The sequence below is a fragment of the Rosa rugosa genome, chromosome 7, assembly GCF_958449725.1.
Source record: "Rosa rugosa chromosome 7, drRosRugo1.1, whole genome shotgun sequence".
Classification (NCBI taxonomy): domain Eukaryota; kingdom Viridiplantae; phylum Streptophyta; class Magnoliopsida; order Rosales; family Rosaceae; genus Rosa; species Rosa rugosa.
Window position 1 is genome coordinate 6,326,929 of NC_084826.1, and position 23,256 is coordinate 6,350,184.

The 23,256-nt window shown below is 39.8% G+C and overlaps 2 protein-coding genes across 2 annotated transcripts; one reads left to right on the top strand and one right to left on the bottom strand.

Annotated features, from left to right (window-relative positions):
- Window positions 1-9,773: 9,773 nt before the first annotated feature.
- On the bottom strand, window positions 9,774-10,435 carry LOC133722728 (uncharacterized). The gene has a single exon (XM_062149599.1). It carries the CDS (start codon window positions 10,359-10,361, stop codon window positions 9,774-9,776), a length of 588 nt encoding a protein of 195 aa, XP_062005583.1. The 5' UTR covers window positions 10,362-10,435.
- Window positions 10,436-13,952: 3,517 nt separating this feature from the next.
- Window positions 13,953-18,705, top strand: LOC133721688 (serine/threonine-protein kinase haspin homolog). The gene is made up of 15 exons (XM_062148369.1): window positions 13,953-14,638; window positions 14,718-14,805; window positions 14,913-15,011; window positions 15,258-15,348; window positions 15,528-16,078; window positions 16,233-16,359; window positions 16,442-16,551; window positions 16,650-16,761; window positions 16,996-17,088; window positions 17,170-17,231; window positions 17,306-17,436; window positions 17,533-17,603; window positions 17,682-17,734; window positions 17,946-18,012; window positions 18,355-18,705. Exons 1-15 carry the CDS (start codon window positions 14,623-14,625, stop codon window positions 18,478-18,480), a joined length of 1,797 nt encoding a protein of 598 aa, XP_062004353.1. The 5' UTR covers window positions 13,953-14,622; the 3' UTR covers window positions 18,481-18,705.
- Window positions 18,706-23,256: the final 4,551 nt, after the last annotated feature.

Below are 23,256 nucleotides of genomic sequence, written 5' to 3' on the forward strand. Positions count from 1 at the left end.
GTTAGGGCTCGTCCAATCTAATCAAAGCCAACTTTTAGCATAATTGTTGTACTGCATGCAGAAGACCTATAAATTCATATGCTGTCGATTTTTGGTGAGAAATAAACAGTTGAGAATTACTAGATATACATGTCAATGATGTCATATTACTGAAGCAAACACCTAGTGGATTGAAGAATATAGTCAGTACTGTGGCCCTGGCCTCTGGTTCATAGCTGACTCACCTTGACAGTAACATTTAGAGCTTTTGTTTCCTTTTATGGTAGAGTCATCAATCATGAAGAAGGCCAATGTTGTTCCATTTCCATCAATATCACAAAGAAATTTTATACATAAAATTTAAAATGTTAAATGTTAAATGTCTTCTTTCCTATAAATAGGTTCCCGGGAATTCTGGGTTTCATTTAGATGACACATATTATTCGCCAAGTAATCACAGGGTATCTCACCAACAGAATTATAAGTCTGTAACTGTGTATATTAATGAGATTATCGATCAGTGTAAGTATTTAGCTAATAAATGATAAGCATGTAACTATTCGTTATAAATTACAAGTTATTGACCGAGATAAGACTATCTGATCGACCAACAAAATGTAACCGTTGCTCATTATAAATTACGAATTATTGAACTAAATTAAGACTTTCTAACCAACAAAATGATAAGCATATAACCGTTGTTTTATTATACGTCTTGTTACTGTATCACTCTATTCACGTTCATTACGAGAAAATTGGGTAACCTCTCAAAAACAGAGCAATACATAGTTACGTACAATCTCTCAGGTCTTAACTAACAAAGAAAGGGTGGGTGACGAGACAATAAGGCATGCGGTGCCACAACTAGGAAATTTGGTTCACCATAAATACTCAATACACAATTCACAAAAAATATGAAACAAAAATGCATGTAATGCACAAAAGCTACATACTAGTACTGAAATGATGAAACAGTAGCATCCTTTCAAGCAAAAGAAAAAAAAAATTACATGATTCTCATATGATTTTCACTTTTTATTAAGATACCTTCCTGAAAGCCAAAGAGAAAATGTATTGCTTCCTCTCCTGGCCTCATATATTAAACTCCTAATTGTTAAGGAGGGCTAGTATTTAAGAAAACATAATGTCCACCCACAGTTTTCCTATATGAATATAAACTTTCTAAAAAAAAAAAGTGAAACTATGAGAAAAATAAAGTATGGAAGATACGATGTAAAACATTATCTCCTTTGACCTAGCGCTCTGCTAGGGTTTATCGTTGGCCTCCTCCTTCGACAAAATTCTCAAACCTTCCAGATCTCATTGATCATGGCCATTGCTAGCCTTGTGGCTATCTCTCTATTTCTTTTTGCTGCTTTCGATCTGGCGCTTGGGGTTCCGCTTTGGACGGGGCTGCCTGGGGGTGCTGGTTGGGTGATGGCTGAGATGAGGCCGAGCTCCAAGGGAGTGAAACTGTATTGGATTATGGCGGATCGGCGAGTCCGGATTTTGGATCGCGGTCGACTGGTTGGCATCGGTGATGGGATTGATGGTGTCGAATCGGATCCACAAACTGGCATTCTCTTTGACGGCGACGTTGAGAGAAGTGGTGGTGTTGCTTGCTGGGCCGATGTTGGTGGACGACTCGTACCTACGTTGTCGGAGGTGAGGGCAGCTTGCATCTGCTCGGGGTCTATTTGCGATGAAGATTGCAGTTCAGTTCGGTGGTTTCACGGGGATGTGATGGATTGCTGGGATCGAGTTGCAGACGCGGGTGGCGGGATGCAATGTTCCGGTGGTTGGGCTGGATTGGGATCAGTCTCTGGTTGGGAAGCTGTTGCGGACACGGCAGCGTTCATCCACCTTCGTGGGTTGGAGGACGAAGATGATGGAGCGATGGCCCCGACGACGAGTATCGGCGGCGGCGCGACCGGTGGATTTTGGCTGGACAGATACTTGTGGGCTCAATGGGCTAGGGCTTTGGTTTACCCTACTCTTTGGGCCTGCATTTGGAGTGGCTGGGCCTCTTGTGCATTGAACTGGTTGGTAGGCCTCAGCATTGGGCTTACTGTTCTAGGGTTTCAAGTGGGCTGGATTACCCTTCTACTATGGGGTTGGATGGATTGGGTCTCTATGGCCCATAGTACTGTTTAATTTTGTTTGGGTCGCAAAAACCAGTGCCTTAGTTGAAACCATTTTTTGTCTACTTCGAGGTTTCTAGGTTTTTGTTAGAATAATAGTGCGTGGATTTCCTAAAATGTGGGTGTACTAGGGGTATGCTGGGTTCCTATGCTTTTTTAGGATAGGATATTAGGATGCTCTAAGGAACGATTCTTTCTGTCGACCCCATAGGGGTGTTTCGTTTTTGTACTGCTTGCTGAATCTAATGAACGGGCTAACCTCTTCCGATCAAAAAAAGTATGGAAGATACAATAGGTTATACTCTGGCCAGAAAATAATTAAGAGAGAAATATTAATTTTTTGACCGGAAATGACTGCTGGCAAATTTATTTATTTTTCTGGTCTGATACTGCTGGCAAAATTTGGTATCTGATTTAAGCTGTCAGCAAGCTGCAAATTTTTCATAGCAGTACCTGGTAAACAGCCTTAACTGTATATTAATATAAAATAGGACCAGTGTATAGGAGTACTGGTTTGGTTTCTTTATAATTTTAGGTCTCTCCTACATGGATATTCATGATGGTCCAAATTGAGGTTCTCGATCTGGAGAGGGTAGCATAACACATGCACCAGAATTGAAGGACCACTCAATGCATGAGTTAATATTAATCAATACGTGCGCGGAAGGCTTTATTTTTCGCAACAGATTATTTAATAGGTTCCATTTATCTCATCCATCTGCAAAGGGGTCCAAGCACTTGTGCAGATCGACATTAACTTCCATCAATGTTCAATGTTCAATGTCGATGGATCAAACAAATTTGTATACAGTGGAAACTCAACTTTGTATACTTATCATGCCATTCGTATATATAGTTTGTCTAATGTACTGGTAGCTCAATGTTTTCGGAAAAGTTGTGTGACAATCCGATGGGTTGTGCATGTTCATATAGTTGTGTAGGTGAGTATTGGCCGGGAAAATACCCGGCCGGTTACATCTGCTTGGTGTTTGAATTGAATAATAGATTTGTGAAATTGATATGCATGTGATTTATAGATTACTTGTTTGTTTTGATGATGAGTTTTTTAAGCGAAAAAGAATCTAGCTAGTGAACAATGATTTTCGATCTAAGAGCAAGTTCACCCGCTGGGTCACCGGGTCAATTACTATTTACTGTTTTTTAGTGTTTATTTCCACCTTCTAGATCACGGGCACAGTTTGCAAACTGACCTGGATTACCGGGTCAGTTTGCAGGTCACAAAATTGACCCAGAGTGACCCAAGTCGGTTTGAAAACTATGCCCGTGACCCAGAAGGTGGAAATAAACATAAAAAGTAGTTAATAGTAAATGACCCCGGTGACTCAACGAGTGGACTTGCTCTAATAGGACTTTGGTATTGGGTCGTTACAAAGGTGTTATCGGAGCCTAGCTAGCCACACACATAAAGGCTAAGAAATTATTAACTGAGTATGGTACGTCAATGATGACATCATATACGTGTATACACATACATACGAACACTACACAAAACCAGAGTTTCTCACGACAGCAAGGTAAAAAAAAGGTGCGAAGACCGCCGGAGAAGACGTTTTGTAAGACAGTAAAAACCCTAGCAATAAGAGCGAATAATGCTTGCTTTCTTGCTGGTGTTGGAACTGTTGGAGATTCAACTCCATTATTAAATATCAAAGAGAGTTTGGCTGATAAGCTCATGAGATACCAAAAGCAAGCGATTCTCATATGCATGCATTAACAACCATAAATGCTGATATAGCTATAGCTTTACAGTGTCAGCACAGAACAGTACCAGGCATGTTGTTCCTAATTAACTTGGAAAAAGATGAAGCTAGCCCCGATCTGATCAACTCTGAATAAGCAAGTTCGATCATAATTCTACAGCTAGCTTAACAGGTGTACGTATCCCTTATGTTAAGGGTTTAGTATGTTAGGTGCGTGAATGCTAATGTTAATGTAAGGATGGTGGAAGTCGGTTCATATTTTGATTGGAACCATTTAGCTTCCTTTTTGCGTGCAGGCATGGATCTAATTAAAGCTAATTAATCACCTGCATGCCAAGTTAAAAAAAAACTTAGCCTTATCCAGATGATCAATCATCATGAATATCATTATTGATTACCACACAGCACTGGCCTAACGCATCCATACACATTGAGCTTATAATTTAGTTCAACTACCTACCAATAAGTACCGTCGAAATTGAATTGATCGATCATATGGGTATGTACCTGATTCAGTGTGGTCCACGTACTGGTCCTCTCGATTGGTTCATATGGGACAGTCCGACAGTGTTCTTGATGAACGACAAGAAACAGGAAACGTAAGCTTTAGGTAAACTTAAAATTGCCTAAATCCTGTATGTTTTTCGGTGAAGTCTTTTCACTTTGAAACTTACCAAAATCCGGAAGTAGTTAAAACTTGAAGTACGTACAACAACGACAAAGTGGCAGCAATTGTGGGGATCCTTCTTGGTTTCATATTGAAGTGGTCGATCTATAGAGGTTAAAGTTCTAATAATTGATCTAATAATGCGCAATAAGACCTGGTTTGCATCGGCATTGTGCATCTAGGACTTGCTTCTACCCGACGCTCAGGACTTTGTGTTACGGTGAGATTTTGATTGTCACTGGGCATGCACACTCTTAGTCTCTAGCTGTCGATTAATTCACGACGAGACACGAGAGATTCTCAAGTTACAGATGAGACATGTGTATACCTATGTATACGTATCATAGAAATTGTTATAGCTAGACCTATGGCTAGAACTTAAACTCTGCAAATGATTTAGAAATGATTATTGCATGCATCATATATAACGTTAGTGACCCCGTTGATTGAGCAGAATGCATGTGAGTTGTGACATATTGGAGTACCCTAGCTAGTTTTCTTCGTACATGCATGGGTTAAAATATTCATGTTTCTTCAACATTACAACGCAATCTGTGACTCTAAATGTTGAAAAATTATATTTATTTTCGACTTTTATATATATAAATGATCGCAATATCTAATTCTGATTTCTGAAATTGGATCAGCTGTCCTATATGTTTAGCTAGCTAGCTAGTATACGTTTACACGTGTTGTATCAAAGAGTTCGGCTCCTTTAGCACACAGCCACACATACATATTGTCCTATCGATCCCGTTCCAATGGTCAGCTGCTGACCATGGAATTTTTGCTCAATCACCGTCCAATTGAAATCGGACGGTTCACAGCTAAGTGATGAGAGAGGAGAAGAGAGTTGTGAACCGTCCGATTTCAATCGGACGGTGATTGAGCAAATGATCCCTGGTCAGTTGCTGACCAGGTGATCAGGACCGATTGTCCTATAGGTGAGATATTGTGTTAGAATCAGGCCAGGTCAGTCAATTTCTTTAAAATGTAATAATAAAAATAAAAAATAAAAAAAGTATATTCTGATCTCATTATGACGATCGAGTGATAGAAACTACACGTCCACGTACTACTGAAAGAAGTTTGGCAGGATATTGCTGATCCATGCGGTGATTCAGGAGACTCCATGCAGAGAATTTGGGGACTGAGGATCAAACTCCTAAGCCAATAATTTCGAGTCCACGTACCAAAACACATCTGTAAACTCCAATTCTTCCAATTTTCTGAACATATCGACTGGCTACCTAGATGCCTAGATTCCTCTCATATGATGTCATAGGCTACATTAACAGTAAAACAAAATGAATTCACATTCATTGTATATGATGAGTCGTGCTCACCTCTTTTCAACGACTGCAAGAGGCGTGTTTTTTCTCTTGTTTTAGTCCGCCGAATATGATTGATCTGGATTCAACAGCGATCGAGCAAGTAATTTTTTGAATGAGTAAAATTTGTTAGCTAAAAGTATTCAATCCAACCGGAAAAGTGTTTCTGTTAATATCAAATGTAATTCCAATAAATAATTGTACGAATTGTTTTGAGTGCACGACATTTGATTTATTTTGACAAATAGTAACAACTTTTTTTTTTCAAAAACTTAAAAGGCATGTTTTTTCTCTATCGTTTTAGTTGGCAGGATATGATTGATCTGTTGATTCAACATGCGATGGAGCAAGTAATCATTTTTAATGAGTAGAATTTGTTAGCTAAAAGTATTCAATCCAATCGGAAAAGTGTTTCTGTTAACATCGAATCTGATTCCGATAAATGATTATACGAATTGTTTTGAATACACGACATTTGATTTGTTTCAACAAGCGGCGACAATTCTTTTTGAAAAACTTAAAAGGTACCAGACATGACAAATAAATAGTGAAGACTAAGATAGGCCTGAAGATAAATGCATTGAGACGTACACACAAGAGAGATAATTCACAATTAAGTTTTCATTAACTGACAAACAGCTAGCACTAAATATAGGTTGGTTAGTCTGCATAATCCATAAGATTTGATAAAGAAACCCCAACAAAAATGATTTGAAAGATATCGTACGTCTGCATGCCTGCAGTTGAAGCCTTGAAGTTTCAATTAATCAACTGCCAATGTATTATTATAATAACCGAACTTGCAAATTAGGATTAATTTCCGATATTAAAGTTTTGTGTTAGCTGGTACCACCACTTGACATGTTAGAGGAACTTTTTTTTTTTTTCTCTTTTTTTTTTTTTTTTTTTTTTGAAATGCTCTTTTCTTCTTTTGAGATGATCAAAATATTTCACTCATATCCCCATGGTGACTCGAACCCATGACCTCGATCTTAAGTAGTGGGTGCTCTAACCACTGAGCTAACACCACTTCGTCACATGTTAGAGGAACTTGGATTCTTCAAGACAAATAAAGTAACACTATTCAGCATCATCAGCATCCATCCTATATATGATATGGACACTTATATATAATTATGTGACTTTAACAAAGGCATTAAGTAATGGCTGAAGTAGCATTATCGATGGTATATGTGGTTAGGTGGTAGTGTTATGTCTAATTGTCAACTTCTAAGCGATCCCAATTTGATTAAGGTGAGATTTTATATATTATTAGAATTTGATGGACGTAGAGATGGAACAGAAAAGCAAGAGTAAAATTATTGATCCTGGCTTTTACAAGTTGGATTCTTCAGATAAAGACTGTTGATGTTACTAGTGATTGAACGTACTGTTACTGGTTGGTTGGTTGCTTCATCTAATCAGAAAATGATTCTGGGAGGCTTTAAATTTCCCCCCTTTTAATTGGTTATCAAAATATTGATGATGCTGTTCCAAACAAATAATTCAGACGCAAATAGACACTATCAGACACGCCACCATATGCGATGGATGATTGTTCTTGCTATCTTCAGCGTATTTCTTGTTATTTTTTCATTTAGTAAGAATATTTTACTAAAAATTTTAAATTAATGTATTGATGATCCATGTTAAAGAACATCCATCTCAGTCAATGATGGTATCCAAATTAAGACAGACTCTAATTTTTTTGCTTTTTACTTAGGCTCCGGTTAATAATTTATATATAATTGTTCAAGCCTTAATTTATATATATAACTCTTTGAAGCCTCTCCCTCTTACCTAAATTTTTTCTTACCAAAAAAAAAATTATGAATTCTACCCAAACTGTGGGGACTATAGCACACATTTTTTGGCCAAAATCGCATTTTCTCACCAAAATTTTTCAACCTTTAAATAATAATTTTTAAACACTTCTCGAATTGATGGAACGCGAAAATCGCAATGTAAATTTTTTCTACAATTTATCAAAGTAAGAAAAAAAAAACTTATAGGTTTTGGTATTTTGTCAATTGGAACACATTTAAAATTTATGCTCTATGAATTGAATGGTGACCTTATGGTACAAGAGAGCTTCAAGAAGAAATAGTGTTAACAAGGTTGACATGACATTCAACATGTGCCCCCATAGAACATCCCGACATTCCAAACCATGCAAAGGTCTATTCCTATTCAAATTGTCGTGTTTTTTTAAACTCATCATTGGTAAAACACTAAAACATGATCTTTAAAATGTGTTATAATCGATGGAATACCAAATTCTCTAAGATTTTCTCAATTATTTTTCATAGTAAAATAGTAAGAAAATTCATAAAAACAATCTGGTTGATATTTGAGTATTCACAGATACATGCATAAAGTTTGTTCATATCCTTATGCTCACCATATATAGGAAAATAAAAAGTTTTATTTCCCATTTATCAAATCCGCGAACCAAACGAAGTCCGAATGTTATGCCGCTAGTGATCAACACTCAAGGAAGAAGAAGTATAGAGGGGTTTGGAGATTTTCCTTCTGCATATGGAAGGAGGGCTTACGAACTTGCACATATGCTTTGAGTCATCGTTTATGCATCTCGTTGGGGTTTGAAAGTGTTTACTTGCTTAGGGCATGCTAGGAAATAAAATATGAGTTTGCTTTTTTTTTTTTTTTTGAAAGGTACTTTTGTTTTTTATTGTTGAGGGAAGCTCACAATTCTTATTAAACTTAAGGAGAACTCTCCTTAATTTATTATTGTGTAATGTTACTTTTCTTCACTATTAATGGATCAACACCCACTCTTAATAAGGTTGAAGGCGACTCAAAATTAGTGATCGATGCTGTTAATGGAACCCTCAAACCACCATGGAGACTTCTCAAGATCATTTAAGATATCAAAGCTTTTGCTACTTCTTTTTCAGCCATTAGTTTTAAACATATTTTTAGGGAGGCAAATTTTGTAGCTGATGCCATAGCCAATCTAGGACATGATCTTAGTACTAGTGCTTCTTGGACGAATCTGGTTCCGAGAGAGGCCTCAAATGCCTTGTTGTTTGACAATGTAAACTTGATTGAGTTTAGGGGCTTTCATCTCAATTAATAGTCTTTTCGTATAAAAATAATAATAAAAAAATTAAAAAAACTTTTGATAAAAAAAAAAAGAAAAAAAACTCTCCTTTGTGATTATATCAAAGATAAGATAAGGAGGGTGCAATGGCCCGAGAAGAAAACTGAGTACTGAAATAAAGACCAAATCTTGCTAATTTGTGAGTCAGAGTTTGCTTTACGATAAGTATGAGTATGTAAAATAAGAACATGGCATCTCGTGGAGACTTAGGGTAATGTCATCATACACACGATCAAGAAAGGAAGTATGGGGAATGACGCTCTTCTTAGTTGCATTTGCAAGAGTTAGGGAATATATGTCTCGAAAATTACCAAAGAGTGATTATTTCTGCTTAGTTTATTTAGATGATGATTATTTTCGTCACGTCCCAAAGAGTGAGTTATATATTATGTGTATTTTTTTTTTTTTTGGATTACATCAACAACTGAGAAATACAACTAGTCTTTCGTTAGGGCTGGGCGTCCGGACCCGAAAGACCGAGAACCCGACCCGAACCGAGGAAAAAAGCCCGATTCGGTTCGGTTTTAGTATAGAAATTTTCGGTTCGGTCCGAAGCCCGACCCGAATACATATTTTCGGTTCGGTCTCGGTCTTCATTTTTTCAGGGCCCGAAAGCCCGAACCGAACCGAATACTGTAGCAGTTGCCACATGTCGCTCCATAATTGGGTGTTATAATAATATGTTAAATATTAAATAATAAAAAATAAACAACCTAAAAGTCTAAAATACTCACACGAGTCACACCAGTCGTCTAAATCAACCTAGCCTCCCTCACTCCTTCAGTCCCTCTCTCAATGGTATCGACGATCTCAGCCCCAAAATATCAAAATCTGAAAACCCAGATTTGCAGCTGAAATGTACAAGCACAAGCCGATTTCCCATACCTCCTCTGAACCCTCATTCCCATTCCCACCACCACCGCCCCAAACCTCCCCACCATCTCCGCCCTCCGAATTCTCCATCCCCTCCATCTTCTGCACCGTCACAATGAGCTCCCCGTCGACAAAAACCGCCCTGGCCAGCTCCGTCCGGGTCGACTCCGGCAGGCGGAACCTCCACATGTCCAGCTCCAGCTCGTCCAACGTCAGCTCCGCCGCGGACCCTCTTTCCCTGACGACAATCTTGGTCACCCCGGGGTGGATTTCGACGGTGTGGGCCCTGACGTCGTGGCCGAAGCTCTCGGTTTCGACGACGAAGTGGAAGCAGTCGGGGTTCTCCTCGATGAGGACGTCGGCGTCGGAGCGGAAAGGGAGCTCGAGGACGCGGCTGAAGACATGGGGGAGGCGGCGGAGCTTCTTGTGGGTGAGACCGAGGAGGGCCTGGGCTTCAGAGAGTGGGCTTCTTGAATGGTACTGGATGGAGATGTTGCGCCTCTTGGGGATTGGATGGACCTTCATGGCTTCAATGGGGAAGGAGGAGGAGAGAGCCAAGATTAATAGGAGAAAAAACAAAGATGCCCTGTGGGTGAAAAGTGAAGGCCAATCTTGGGTGGGAATCAAAATTCTGATTGGGTTGTGGTTGTTTTTAGGGCAAATTACTGGTCACTCCCTCAACTTTTGGGGAGTCGACAGTTCAGTCCCTCGTATCATAATTTTAACAAATAACTCCCTATACATTCAAATCTCACACAATTTGGTCCAAAATGACCATTTTACCCTCACTTCTTTTTTTTCTTTTCTTTTTTTTCTATCCTCTCTCTCACTTCCTCTTTTTTTTTTTTTTTTTTTCCCTATCCTCTCTCTCTCTCTCTCTCATTCTGCGAGGCATCCAGCCTTCCCGACCCAAAGCAGCAGCTTTGTCGCCACCCCGCCACCAACACCGCCTTCCCACCGGCGTGGAGCCACCTTCACGCCTCCGACGTCGTCCAAGCAACGGCGGACAACTTCAGGCCACCCAACACCCGCCGGCACATGGAATCTCTGCAAAAGGAGCCGGAACCATCGTCTCCGCAAGCCACCGATCCCAACCGGCCTTCGATCTGCACCAGATAGCCATCGAATCCGGCCGACCAACCATCGACCCCCAACAGACGCCGCTCCGACCCAAGAGAATCCAATTCCTCTTCCAATCCCAGCCCGCTTCCCCGACTCATCCACTCCCTTCGACCCAGAAAGACACCGAACACCCACTGATCCAAAACTTCGAGCTTGAGACACAAACCTGAAACAAACCACCCGTCCGGCCTCACCGGGTTCTGAGTCGAAGAGGAAGTGAGAGAGAGGATAGAAAAAAAAAAAAAAGAGGAAGTGAGAGAGAGGATAGAAAAAAAGAAAAGAAAAAAAAGAAGTGAGGGTAAAATGGTCATTTTGGACCAAATTGTGTGAGATTTGAATGTATAGGGAGTTATTTGTTAAAATTATGATACGAGGGACTGAACTGTCGACTCCCCAAAAGTTGAGGGAGTGACCAGTAATTTGCCCTTGTTTTTATGAAAAGGAAGAATCATAAAGGATTGGTGGTGGGAGAAATTGAATGAAATTCTTGTTCCCCTGCTGGGTGTGAAAGAATTGATCCGCAGAGAAAGGAGAGATTGTTTTTAATGTAGATTTGATTCGTAGCCGAAAAAGCCCGAAAACCGAACCGGCCTGAATAGGTTCGGTTTCTGTCGGTTTTCAGTTTACAAAAAGACCGAACCGGCCCGAACCGACAGTTTCGGGTTCGGTCTCGGTCTCACTAATTTTCGGGCCCGGCCCGACCCGAGCCCAGCCCTATCTTTCGTGAGTCGAATTCACAACCTTCCACTTACGAAAGAGAGACTTATACCACTAGGCCAAATAGTACTGTTTGAACCCAAAATAAGCATTTTGGCCTGACAAGGCGTGTCTTGGAGAAATTAAGCCAATGTCAGTGGCTCAAGCTATATATTGTCGACAAGTTCGAAATATATTATTTAGAGGCTAGATAAAGCCTACATGCAGAATTATGGAAGATTATGCAAGCTGCAAGAAAAGGCACGCCCATGCGAATATTCATACTCCATTCAATTAAGGAATATGGCATGCACGTGGGGAAGCATTCAACTACATTTCATGGTGGCCAATTGGAAAACCTATCATGATTCCATTAATGCTTAATTGGAAAACCTATCATGATTCCATTAGTGCTTAATTGGAAAACCCATCATGATTTGTTTAAGGCCAACCACTGTGGCCTGGTAGCCTATATATAGAGGCTACGACGAAGTAACAAGACACAATTCATCAATCAATCTCTATGATCATCCAAGCCTTTCCAGAGCAACCCCTCTCCTTCTCTTACAGGTGACCACACTCCAATACCAGAATCCTCAGGAGCCGACTGTCAGTGCCACCAAACCCTCTGTCAACATGTTTAGGTCCTAGTCTCCTCGAGAGCCGACTGTAGTACCGCGACCACAACGGTTACGGAACCAGCCAAGCAAGGGTAACGCCCTCGCAAACCAGCCAAGCTAAAGTCACGCTTTAGCAAGTTCTCCCCACTTCCCAGTGATTTTCGCTCTGCTCGATCTACGACGTCGAGTATCGATTGTGTGATTTTGAAGAAGCTTAGCAAAAGTCCTCACCACGAGGCACAAAGAATCCCGCGACGAGGTTGGTGCTCTCCTCGTTCACAATCGCTCAAAAGAAGTCAGGTTAATGGACACTCCCGACGACCGCACCCGAACGGTGCTGGCACGCCCGCGCAGAAAAGAGACTGTTGACCAGCTACAACAAAACTGGAGCCAAACAGGTACTGGGCAAGTAATTTCTTACTAAATATTAATAGAGAGACATCAACTAACCAAAAAGAACAAATCAATGAAAACAAGAACATATTGACATGGTTGAAATTGATCATTGATATCGTCTATTATGTTTCTTAACTTTTTATCAAATTTTGAAACCATATTAAACATAACAAGTGTGAACATACTATGTTTTATAAGAAATTGGGGGTTGAGAATAGATTTCCGACCCGGAATGAATTTGAAGGTGTTTAATTAGCAATTATCTTCTTAAGAAATTGGAAGGCCATAATAGATTTTTGGCCATCGAATTTGGCAAGAGTCTTAGTTTTTCAAGAACCAAAATAGATGTTGATGTGGAACCACAGTACATTGCCCCATGTAGAATGATTTTTGAAGAGTGGTCTCAAATGATTTTTGGCTTTTCTATACCTATGTTTGTCCTGAATGGAGTACAACTACAGCGTTTTCTTTAGAGTCGCCCAAATTTAGGTCGGCTATTGCATTGTCTTCTCTGTCGCAGACGTCTTCTGCACCATCGTGGCTGGCAAGCGTGGGGGTTTGTGTTTTTCCGGATAGATTGCCACTTGATGTGCAGGCTAGTGCATCCTTGAAGGTGTCGTTTGGTGGTGGCTTCTATAGGCCAAAGCGAGCACGGCTAAAAGGTAGTGGTGTATTGTCAGAGCCGATGGCAAATATGGGTGGATCATGGCGATCGCATTTGGAGAATTGGTGATTGTCTTGGTCGGGTTAGAGTCATTCCATGTTTTCTCTTCACGGATGGAAGCATCTCAACATGGAGTTTTCTTGGCTGTTTGGCGTCCCATGTTGATCTAGCAAAGCCAATTTGCAGCGATGATAGAGAGATACAGAAAGGTTGAGGCTATATAGCCTACTTGTTGGCCCGTTGTCAAAGGAATCGATGCTGGTTTGGTTAGGTTAACTGGTTTTGTGGGGGTTTCTTTGTCAGACCCTCGTCGTGGGCCGTTTGGAGGCTCGGTGGATGCTTTGGTGTGGTGGTGGCGGCAAGGTCAACAGAGTTACTGAATTGACTGCTGGTGGACCTCCTCTTAGGGCTTGGGCTCTGATCTATTTCTCATATTTGGGCTTGGGCCTTTTTGGGTGGTTTAAACTAGTAGAAATTGGGCTTTTCAACTCTTGCTTCCGGATTTGGGATCCCACTGGTTTTTCTATAAAAATTTGGGATCCAGGACCCTCTCCATTTTGGTACCTAATTTTTTTTTTTTTTTTGGAAAAGGTGGTACCTAATTTTTTAGGAGAATGAAATCCACACTTCTCATTTTACAATCCACACTCTATGTTTTCTTTTAAGTAACCTAAATTTCGTCTCCTTATCAAAATTTTAACCAAATAAAAAAGAAGAATGAGTGTGGATTGTAAAATGGGGAGTATGGATTTCACTCTCCATTTTTTTTTTTTGGATCAATACGTGCGAGGAACTGCAGGGCTTATTGGTTTGAGGTTGTCAGCGAGTCTACTAATGGATTATGCAAAAAAAAAAAATTATTTTCAGTTTCTTATTACTTTATTCTCCACTGTGCTTCACTCAATATGTGGAACGGGTGTGGAGCGGGATATTGCGTTTAACGATGTCTCTTTTTGACCGTCCCACTAAAGCGGGTCAATGTATAATATTATTTTTTTCCATATTGAATGAAAATGACCCACCTCCTTCTAGAGCACATTTGCCCTATAACCTATTGAAATTAGCCCCGTCGGGCTGACTACATTGTTCGACCCGACCCGACCCGACCCGCCCACTCTACCCGTTCACATTACCAAAATGTTGAACCGGTTGACAGCACAGGAGTTCCCGCGCACTTCCGCTGCCCTAAAAACCAACCCAATTGGTTAGGGTTTCAGTATCGTATCCAAGAAGCTTTCACTCATCCCGAGGCAGAAGACGAACCCATTTCTGTAATTCAGCTTCTAAAATGTACTCCAACTCAGGTACTGAAACAAACCCCTAAATTTTCTTGAGCTAATTCCATTCCCTATTGCCCATTCTCAATTCGAATTACATTTTCAGGCGGGAAATTCACCGATCAAGAACACCCAGTTGAGGAGGTTTACAGAAGAAGAAAACCCAGAAAGCCCACTCCAGATGAAGAATCCTTGTATGTTCAAAATCTAATCTTTACATGGTTTTTGTGAGAAAATTAATAAAGTTGGTGTTTTTGGGTCCTCAGAATGTTAAGTGGGTTTTTGTTTTTGTTGATTTCAGAAGGGAATCGAGTTCGAGTCGAAAAGAGAAGCTTAGGGTGAGTTTGGCTGCTGCTGCTCCGGTTAAGCGAGTCAGTTGGAACCGTTTTCTTTCCACAAGGTTCTATTTTTATCTCTATCTTTTGGGATTAGTAATGAAATTAGGAATTGGGTTTATGATATTGTTCTTTTGTGTTGTGATATGAGTTTGATTAGTGTTGTGGAAATGTTTGGCTGGCACAAATTTGCTTGATTTCTAATAGCTTTGCAGACATTGTGGTTCTTTGGTTTTATGGAGTTGAGACTTTTGCTCAAGTGTTGTAGATACATTCTCATCCGAGGTTTGACTTATTTTGGTGCTTAATAGAGGGAGGACAAGTATTGCTGTTGGTGCTTGCTTGGACTATCAGCCTCCTCAGAAGAAGGCTAAAAGGAAAGGAAGACCTCCTCGTCCCAAAGTGAGACTCTTACTCTTGAAAGAAACTTGCATTTTCTGTTTTGCATGTTCTTGTCAACTTATTGCCTCAAATGCATGTACTTTGAAGTTTGAAGTGAGTCGTCTGTGTATTTTGTTTTTGTATCTGAAAGCATTGTACTTTGGTTTGTTTATGCTGTTTTTGATGTTCAAAATTTCCAGAGTAAGTACAACTTTGAAAAGGAACGAGCTTACTTTGAGAAGCTTGATGAAGAAGAATTGATAGAGGAGAGCCCCTCGCCAATACCCCGCACATGGGTTGCTGGAATCCCAAAGGGGAATGTTGAAATACCGAAGTTGTGCTCAGCATTAGAGAAATGGTTATTATCCAAGAAGTTGAATTTCGGTTTAGGGTCTTCCAACACATTGGCTAGGATCCTACAATCTTCAGCCATGCGGCCCTCGCCCATTGGTGGCATCAATTTTGAACCTTCAAGTTTGAAAACCCCAGAAAGATCTTCTAGAGTCAATTCTCGCTTGTCTTCTGGCCAAATTAGTTTTGATTTGAGTTTGCTCGATGGAAGTGTGCATGAAAGGAGCACCCCCAAATCACTTCCCGGTGTGGGCAATGAGGGTTGTGAAGATATAGATGCTGCTGTAAAAGAACTCTCTTTGGTATCGACTTCTGAGGAGTTGGATCGATTTAATGCTCTGTTAGAAGTTTGTGGCCAGTCATCTCCCTCAAAATTACAGGATGTATTTTCCAAATATTGGTTCGTTCATTACTTCTTATATTTTTGTTATTTCTACATTACTTATGTTTCAGTCCCACTCTTTTTACAATTTGAACTTCCTTTTTGTGCAATATTATCTGAAGATAGATCTTGTTTCCATAAGCTAATCAAAGATGAAACTTTCTTGAAACAGTGATCCAGAAGAGATTGAAAAAGTTGGAGAAGGGACATATGGAGAAGCTTTCAAGGTTGGCAACTGCGTTTGCAAAATAGTTCCTATTGATGGCAACTTACGAGTGAATGGGGTTGAAGTGCAAAAGGTACTTGCTAGAAACCCCTTGTATCTAGTATTGGGGTTTGTTGGATTTTGGATGATGACATGATGAGGCTACTGTGCTTCAGAGATCTGAAGAATTGCTTGAGGAAGTCGTGCTTTCCCGCACTCTTAATTACTTGAGAGGAAACAATGATAATGTTCAGAATGTATGCCCAACATTTATAGAAACAAAAGAGTATGTATTTACTTTAAGGTTCTATCATCCTCGTTATATATTTTGTAATCAGTTGCAAGATTTTGTTGTCATATTTCTGTGATCTGATTCCGCTGCAGTTTGAGGGTGTGCCAAGGCTCCTATGACGCTGCCTTGATCAAAGCATGGGAAGCTTGGGATGAAAACTGTGGTTCAGAAAATGATCACCCTGAGGCGTTTCCAGAGAACCAGGTTTCCTTGTCTATTTTGATGTTTGCTTTGTCTGTATTGCACGTAAAGTTTGATCATTCTAATAAAAAAGAATAATAAGTTAATAACTCATTCTTTTTGGTATATGAACTTTGTGTTGTCTTAGTGAGCTTCTGTAACTCTTGGTGATCTTCTCATGCATAAGTGAGTTATTTTTTATGATGCATATAATACCTGTATGGGTTTAATTAATGTAATTGGCAATTTTGCGTACAGTTCTATGTCGTGTTTGTTTTAGAGCATGGTGGCAAAGATCTGGAAAGCTTTGTACTTCTGAACTTTGACGAGGCAAGGAGTTTATTAGTACAGGTAAGTTATGTTTTAAAACAGCATTCTTTAGGTGATTTCAGATGCGTTAATTTGTTATAAATTATTGTACTGTCATTGCAGGTTACGGCTGCCCTTGCTGTGGCTGAAGCGGCATATGAATTTGAGCACCGTGATCTCCACTGGTATGGTTATTTTCTGTCTGTAATAGTAACATGTGAATCGATGATTGTGAATTGGAGATATGCTTCTGTCACAGGGGAAACATACTTTTGAGAAGGAGTGGTTCAGTTACAATGCAGTTCACTCTTGAAGGAAAGCAGATGCTCATACGCACATTTGGATTAGCAATATCAATCATTGATTTCACTCTTTCAAGAATCAATACGGGTGAGTTCTTTTTCAAGTTACTTTTGTAATGTGCTCGCTATGGTAGTGGTTACATTTGTTGGTGTAGCAAGCTTAACAATCTTGATATATACCCAGGCGAAGCCATACTCTTTCTAGACCTATGTTCAGATCCTGAGCTTTTTAATGGTCCAAAAAGCGATAAACAAGTAAGGGACTGAAACTAAAGTTGTACTATCAAAAATAACTATCTTTGTTATGACAACTGATAGCAAAACCATTTGCAGTCAGAAACTTACAAGAAAATGAAGAAGGTAACACAAGACCACTGGAAGGAAAGGTATAATTCATTTGTTCAACTACAATGATCAATTGCGCAGGGTAATGTTAATGAAAATCAAACTTCAGAATGTATATTTCAGCCTCCCCTATGGGTAGTTTCTCGTAAAGATAGAAACTTTTGAAAATTCTCTAAATTAAAGTTGGCAAGCTTATCTGCTAATTTTTGTTGGTATTTGGTGTTATCATTGTTGACATTTCATATTTTACAGCTTCCCTAGAACAAATGTGTTGTGGTTGCTGTACTTGGTGGATATATTACTCCTAAACAAAGCATTTGTAAGTATCTCTTTTAACTAAACTACTTAAAAAAAAAAAACTACTTATTAAGCATGTTGGAAGTTTACAAATGCTACAAGATCAAGCTGAGCAGCAGCCATGAATCTATAATCTTCAATGGATAGTGATCATCGTGTTACTATTAGTTTCTTTATTTTGTTTGTTGAGCTGTTTGTGCTACGCTCTTAATTTCTCTCATGTTACTGCTGGCTTTCATATCTATATCTGTCACGATCTGGGTCAGAATGAGGATTGGTTTCTGAATATGTCTAGTGTATTTGAAAATTGAATTAAGATGTCGTAATATAATGACTGAAGTTTGACTTTTCAATTCTTTGCTAGGATCGTACTTCGAAGGATGCGAGAGATTTGCGCGCGTTGAAGAAGCGGCTTGATCAATATCAGTCAGCAAGAGAAGCACTTTTTGATCCTTGTTTCAGTGACTTGTTTGTTGGTTGTGATAGTTGAGTTCTAATTGAGGGAGGACATTGTATTGTACATGTTTAGACTTTAGATAAACAAAAGTTCAGTGCTTTGTTCATTTCTAGGACTTGGTAGGATAATCTAAATTAGAATTTAGTGAACCAGATGTCAGTGACTCTTCCTTGTGTATATATGTCCTTTTGAAACAGGTCTTAGTCGTAACCTATGCATACATTTCAAGTTGAAATAGTTCATACTCTTTGGATGTCATGTTCTAAAAGGGTTTGCATACTATGGTCAAAGCTTCTAATGTGTCTAGTTGTCTTGGTTTTGTTTAGTTTGTGATATCTTTTGACGTTGAAGGAGATGCCTGGGTGTATTCAAATCTTTAAAGATTTCAGTGCGGAGGATCTGCTCATAAGTGAAATAAGTCTTTATGTAGGGAGTTTGAGTTGTGCAGCTGGGGTTGTGTTCCCAGATTGTGTAATAGTGCTACTCATGGTGCATCAAAGCATGCTTTAAGCTTAACATGCCGTGGCAGGGGACGGGAGGAGCACCAAGCACCACCATGCATGGTTTAACTCATTGTTCTTGAAGATAGTGTGGAAAGTTAGTCTAAAGTCAGATGCCTGAGGTTGATCTCGACCGATCAATATTGTCTCCATGTTGAGACTCTTTTAAGTTAAATTGGTCTCGGGTGTGTGGTACTATTTTCCTCCCTAGGATTTATTGCAAGTGGTTTACCTTGTTTTTGATCAAATGAAATTAATTATAGCGGAAGAAATTGTTACAAGTAATTGAACAATACAATCTGGAGTCATTTACTGCTATTTAGGACAAAAGTTAGACCAGCAAACCTGAACATAACTTCTTGAGTCCAATATGACAATAATGGAGCTACAAAATCTTTGCTATACCTCGAGGTTGGAAAGATGGTCATGTTGACCATAGAGACCCTAAATTCGACTAATCAATGGTAGAAGACATCGGCGAACCAATTGGGAAATGACTCTAATCTGCAATGGAAGTACTCGTGTTGAGGTTAACTCGGCCTCACAAGTAGTGAACACACGTGATAGTTTAGGGATTAAACTATCTTTATTCATCAGCCATATTTTGTATGAAGCAAAAACACGCCTAGGAAGGGTCAGACTTACTGCAACAACTGAAACAAAATAAACAAAAACAGAGAGAGAAAAATCCAGTGTCAGTGTCCAACTTTTAGTGCCAAGGCCAATTTGATACATAAACTCTCAACTATACTAATGTGATACTTGAAGTCTTATTTTGATATCGACGTGATACTTCTGTCCAATTTCCGTAACGACTCTGTTAAATTGATGTGACAATTATTTTTTTTCAAAGATAAAATAGTCTTTTCACTTTTAACTAATTGAAGGAAAGAAAAAAAAAAAAAACCGAAGCATGACCATATCTCTCTCCCTCCCTCCCTCCCCTCCTCCTCCTTCTTCTTCTTCACAACCCTTTGCAACTCCCATTCTTCTTCTTCTCCTCACTTAAACCAACCTGCGTCTTCAAATTGTTCTTCGACCCCACCTCCTCCTCTTCACCTAAAACCCCAGGCCCGATCTGCCCTCGGCTTGATCTTTCACCCCAAGATGGCCAACTCTACCATAAACACTTGAATCGGGCGAGTCTCTGGCCAGGGGATCCGAGAGAGATGACAAACAGAACAAGATGTTTTCAGTCTCCTCCGCCAATCAAACAGCGTCGTCTCCACCGTCATAGAAGCGACGACAACTTCAGAAGAAAGAAAGAAAGGAGAATGGAGAGGAGAGAGAAACTGCAAAGTAAGAGAGGCGAGACAAAGCAAATCGAAGAAGAAGAAGAGGGACTATGACTCCGGTTCGGGGTCTTCGAGTGGTGGCGGTGATTCTGAGCGGGAAAGGAGCCGAGTTGAGCTGCAAGAGGTTTTGCGAGACGTACGGTGGAGTTAACGAAGATCTTGGGGTCGTTCACCAGCACCATTCATATCTTCCTCCTCTACTACATTTAAGAACATTCATTAGTTTCTCCAAAGATTACTCCTTTATTTCCTTCTTTGCATGCCTAAAGCTACCTGGGCTTTTCCTTGGTGAAAAATTTGGATTTGAAGTTGTTGAAGAAAGCAAAATGGGTTTTTAGCTTTTTAATGCAAATTGATGGTTTGTGCATCTGGGTTTTTGTCAATATAGGCCAGGATGTTAGATTGTTAGTTGTAGAAGGTCAAAGTTTAGTTTACTTGAGCAAAGTATGGACTTTTGGTTTGATAGATATAGATCAGAGATCATAAACTAAGCAAGCTGCTGATTTTGCATTGTTTTGTTTCATGGGTTAAGCTAGAACAAAATCCCAGAAGAAGAAGAAGAAAACGAAGAAGCAGAAGAAGAACAAGAAGAAAAGGAAAGAAAAAATGAATTAACAAAACAAAAGGGTAAATTGGTCATTTATGTATTTTTGTGTATGCACGTGCTTTCCACGTCATTAATTTGACGGAGCCGTTACGGTAATTGAACGGAGTTATCACGTCAATATCAAAATAAGACTTCAAGTATCACATAGTTTGGGTATCAAATTGGCCTTGGCACTAGAGTTTGGGCACTAACACTGAATTTTTCTCAAATAGAAAATAGACAAACATAAAACAGTGTTGCTGCCCGATCCAAGCAAGGTTGGGCTCAGATCTGAGCCCATTTAAAAAAACAAGCCTAAAAATCGGACCCAAATCAAGAACCAGTCTTAGACCCGGACTTAAGCCCTGGCCTACTCTAACCGCCTGCTGTAATCTGACAACCCGATCCAACGTCAAACTCAAGGATTCCCGATCCAAGCGACAACAAGCCCAGACTACCTAAAACAAAAGGAAAGAACATGGATCAAGACTCACAACCCCTAAGCCAACCCTTATCCCTTCTGTCGATATCAAATTTGGTCTCTCTCATTGACAACGGATCAATTTGCAACTCTAACGCCCTTTCTCACTTCTCTCATTCCTTGAAAAACCTTAACTCTATAGGGTAATAGAAGCCAGAATCCAATAATGACAGACGCACTCAACATCATCCTCTTCTGAGGCGGTACACAACGACGAGAATGCTGGCAGCGTTCGACCGAGATATCGGGTTATAGAGAAAAGTAAATTTGGTAACATGCAAGTGGGTGACCTAAGAATTGTTGAATGAGACCACTTTTAGAACACTCGTACTGGATTTGCAACTCTTACAACTTTCCTCATTTCCATTCTTCCTAAACAAGCTCTAACCCTAGAAGGCAACAGAACCCAATGCTCAAAAATGGCAACTGCACTCAACATCTTCCTCTCTTGAGCTGGGACGCAGTGGTGACAATGCTGGCACGGTTCAATCGGGGGAGATCGGGTTATAGAGAAATAGTAAATTTGGTATTATGAAAGTGGTTTATCAAGGGAAGATTGAAAGAGAGCACTTTTTTTTTTTTTTTAGTTGAAAATGTCATACATTATGCATTTCGGTAGGCAGTACAATACTGACCTGCTCGGAAAGGCTGTCAAAAAAAGTCATCATATAGAGTACACAAAAAAGTACATCCCAACACGAGCATACTACCAAGCAGACCCCTAGTACACCTACTCTTTTGGAATAAGAACAAAAACAAGAAACCAAAGCTAGCCCAAGAACGAATAAATTAACAAAGAAGCAACTTTGTCTTTTGTTGATCCTTCTTACTCAAAAAAAGAAAAAGAAAAGCCCATCATTCTTTCTTCAAAAAGAATGGAGACCCAAAGCTAAAATAATAACGAAAAACCTAAAATTCATGTGAGCCCAAAGCAACCAGGCCCCCATGAAATCCAATATCCCCATAGAGACCACTTTTAAAACACTCGTCTTTTTGTAAAAACTTATATTCTGTTTAAGGAAAAAGAGATTTGAGAGAAATTGTAGAGAGAATTGTAATCATATTATTGAGAATAGGAGCCCTATATATAGGGATTACAAAGTACTAGTTCTAATGTTACAAGGAATACCAATCCGTGTAGGATTGGGAAATCTAGAACCTTCTCTCCTATTGCTACTCCTAGTTTGATAAGGCACACTAAATCGATATTCCTTCAACACTCCCCCTTGTGCCGCTTCAAACTTGGTGGTGACGCTTCATCCGTTGCCTCGTTAAAAACCTTGCCAGGTAACAAAAACCCGGTGGGATAAAAATAACCCTGGTCGAAGGACAAAAAGAGCACAACACGTCCTTCACTCGTCGAGATCGAACATGTAGACATCATATCTCCCCTTGATGTCGATATCTCCCCCTGATTGCTACAATCGTGGGAGTTCGGATAACTTTCTCAATCCGGTGCTCTTCACATGTTTCTCGAAGGTAGATTTAGGTAACGACTTAGTGAATAAGTCCGCTACATTATCTTCTGATCGGATTTGATTCACTTCAATCTTTAGAAGTGATTGTTGTTGCTGATTATAAAAGAACTTAGGCGATATATGCTTGGTGTTGTCGCCCTTGATGAAACCTAACTTCATTTGCTCAATACAAGCTGCATTATCCTCATAAATGCATGTAGGTTCATCTGTGGTAGACTTCAAACCACAACTTCCTTGAATATGTCGAATCACTGATCTTAGCCATATACATTCACGAACGGCTTCATGTAGAGCAATAATCTCTGCATGATTCGAGGAAGTAGCGACAAGGGTCTGCTTTGTAGACCTCCAAGATATCGCAGTGCTTCCCATGGTAAAGACATAACCTGTTTGGGACCGACCTTTGTGAGGGTCAGAGAGGTACCCTGCATCAGCAAAACCCATCAAAACATCATTGTCGTTTTGATGG

What these genes read in the sequence shown, in the direction of transcription:
- LOC133721688 (XM_062148369.1), top strand. An exon ending in CAAGGAGTTTATTAGTACAG is followed by an intron (nt 17,089 to 17,169) that starts GTAAGTTATGTT and finishes CTGTCATTGCAG; the next exon opens with GTTACGGCTGCCCTTGCTGT. An exon ending in GTCCAAAAAGCGATAAACAA is followed by an intron (nt 17,604 to 17,681) that starts GTAAGGGACTGA and finishes AACCATTTGCAG; the next exon opens with TCAGAAACTTACAAGAAAAT.
- LOC133722728 (XM_062149599.1), bottom strand. Translation starts at nt 10,361, where the DNA reads ATGAAGGTCCATCCAATCCCCAAGAGGCGCAACATCTCCATCCAGTAC.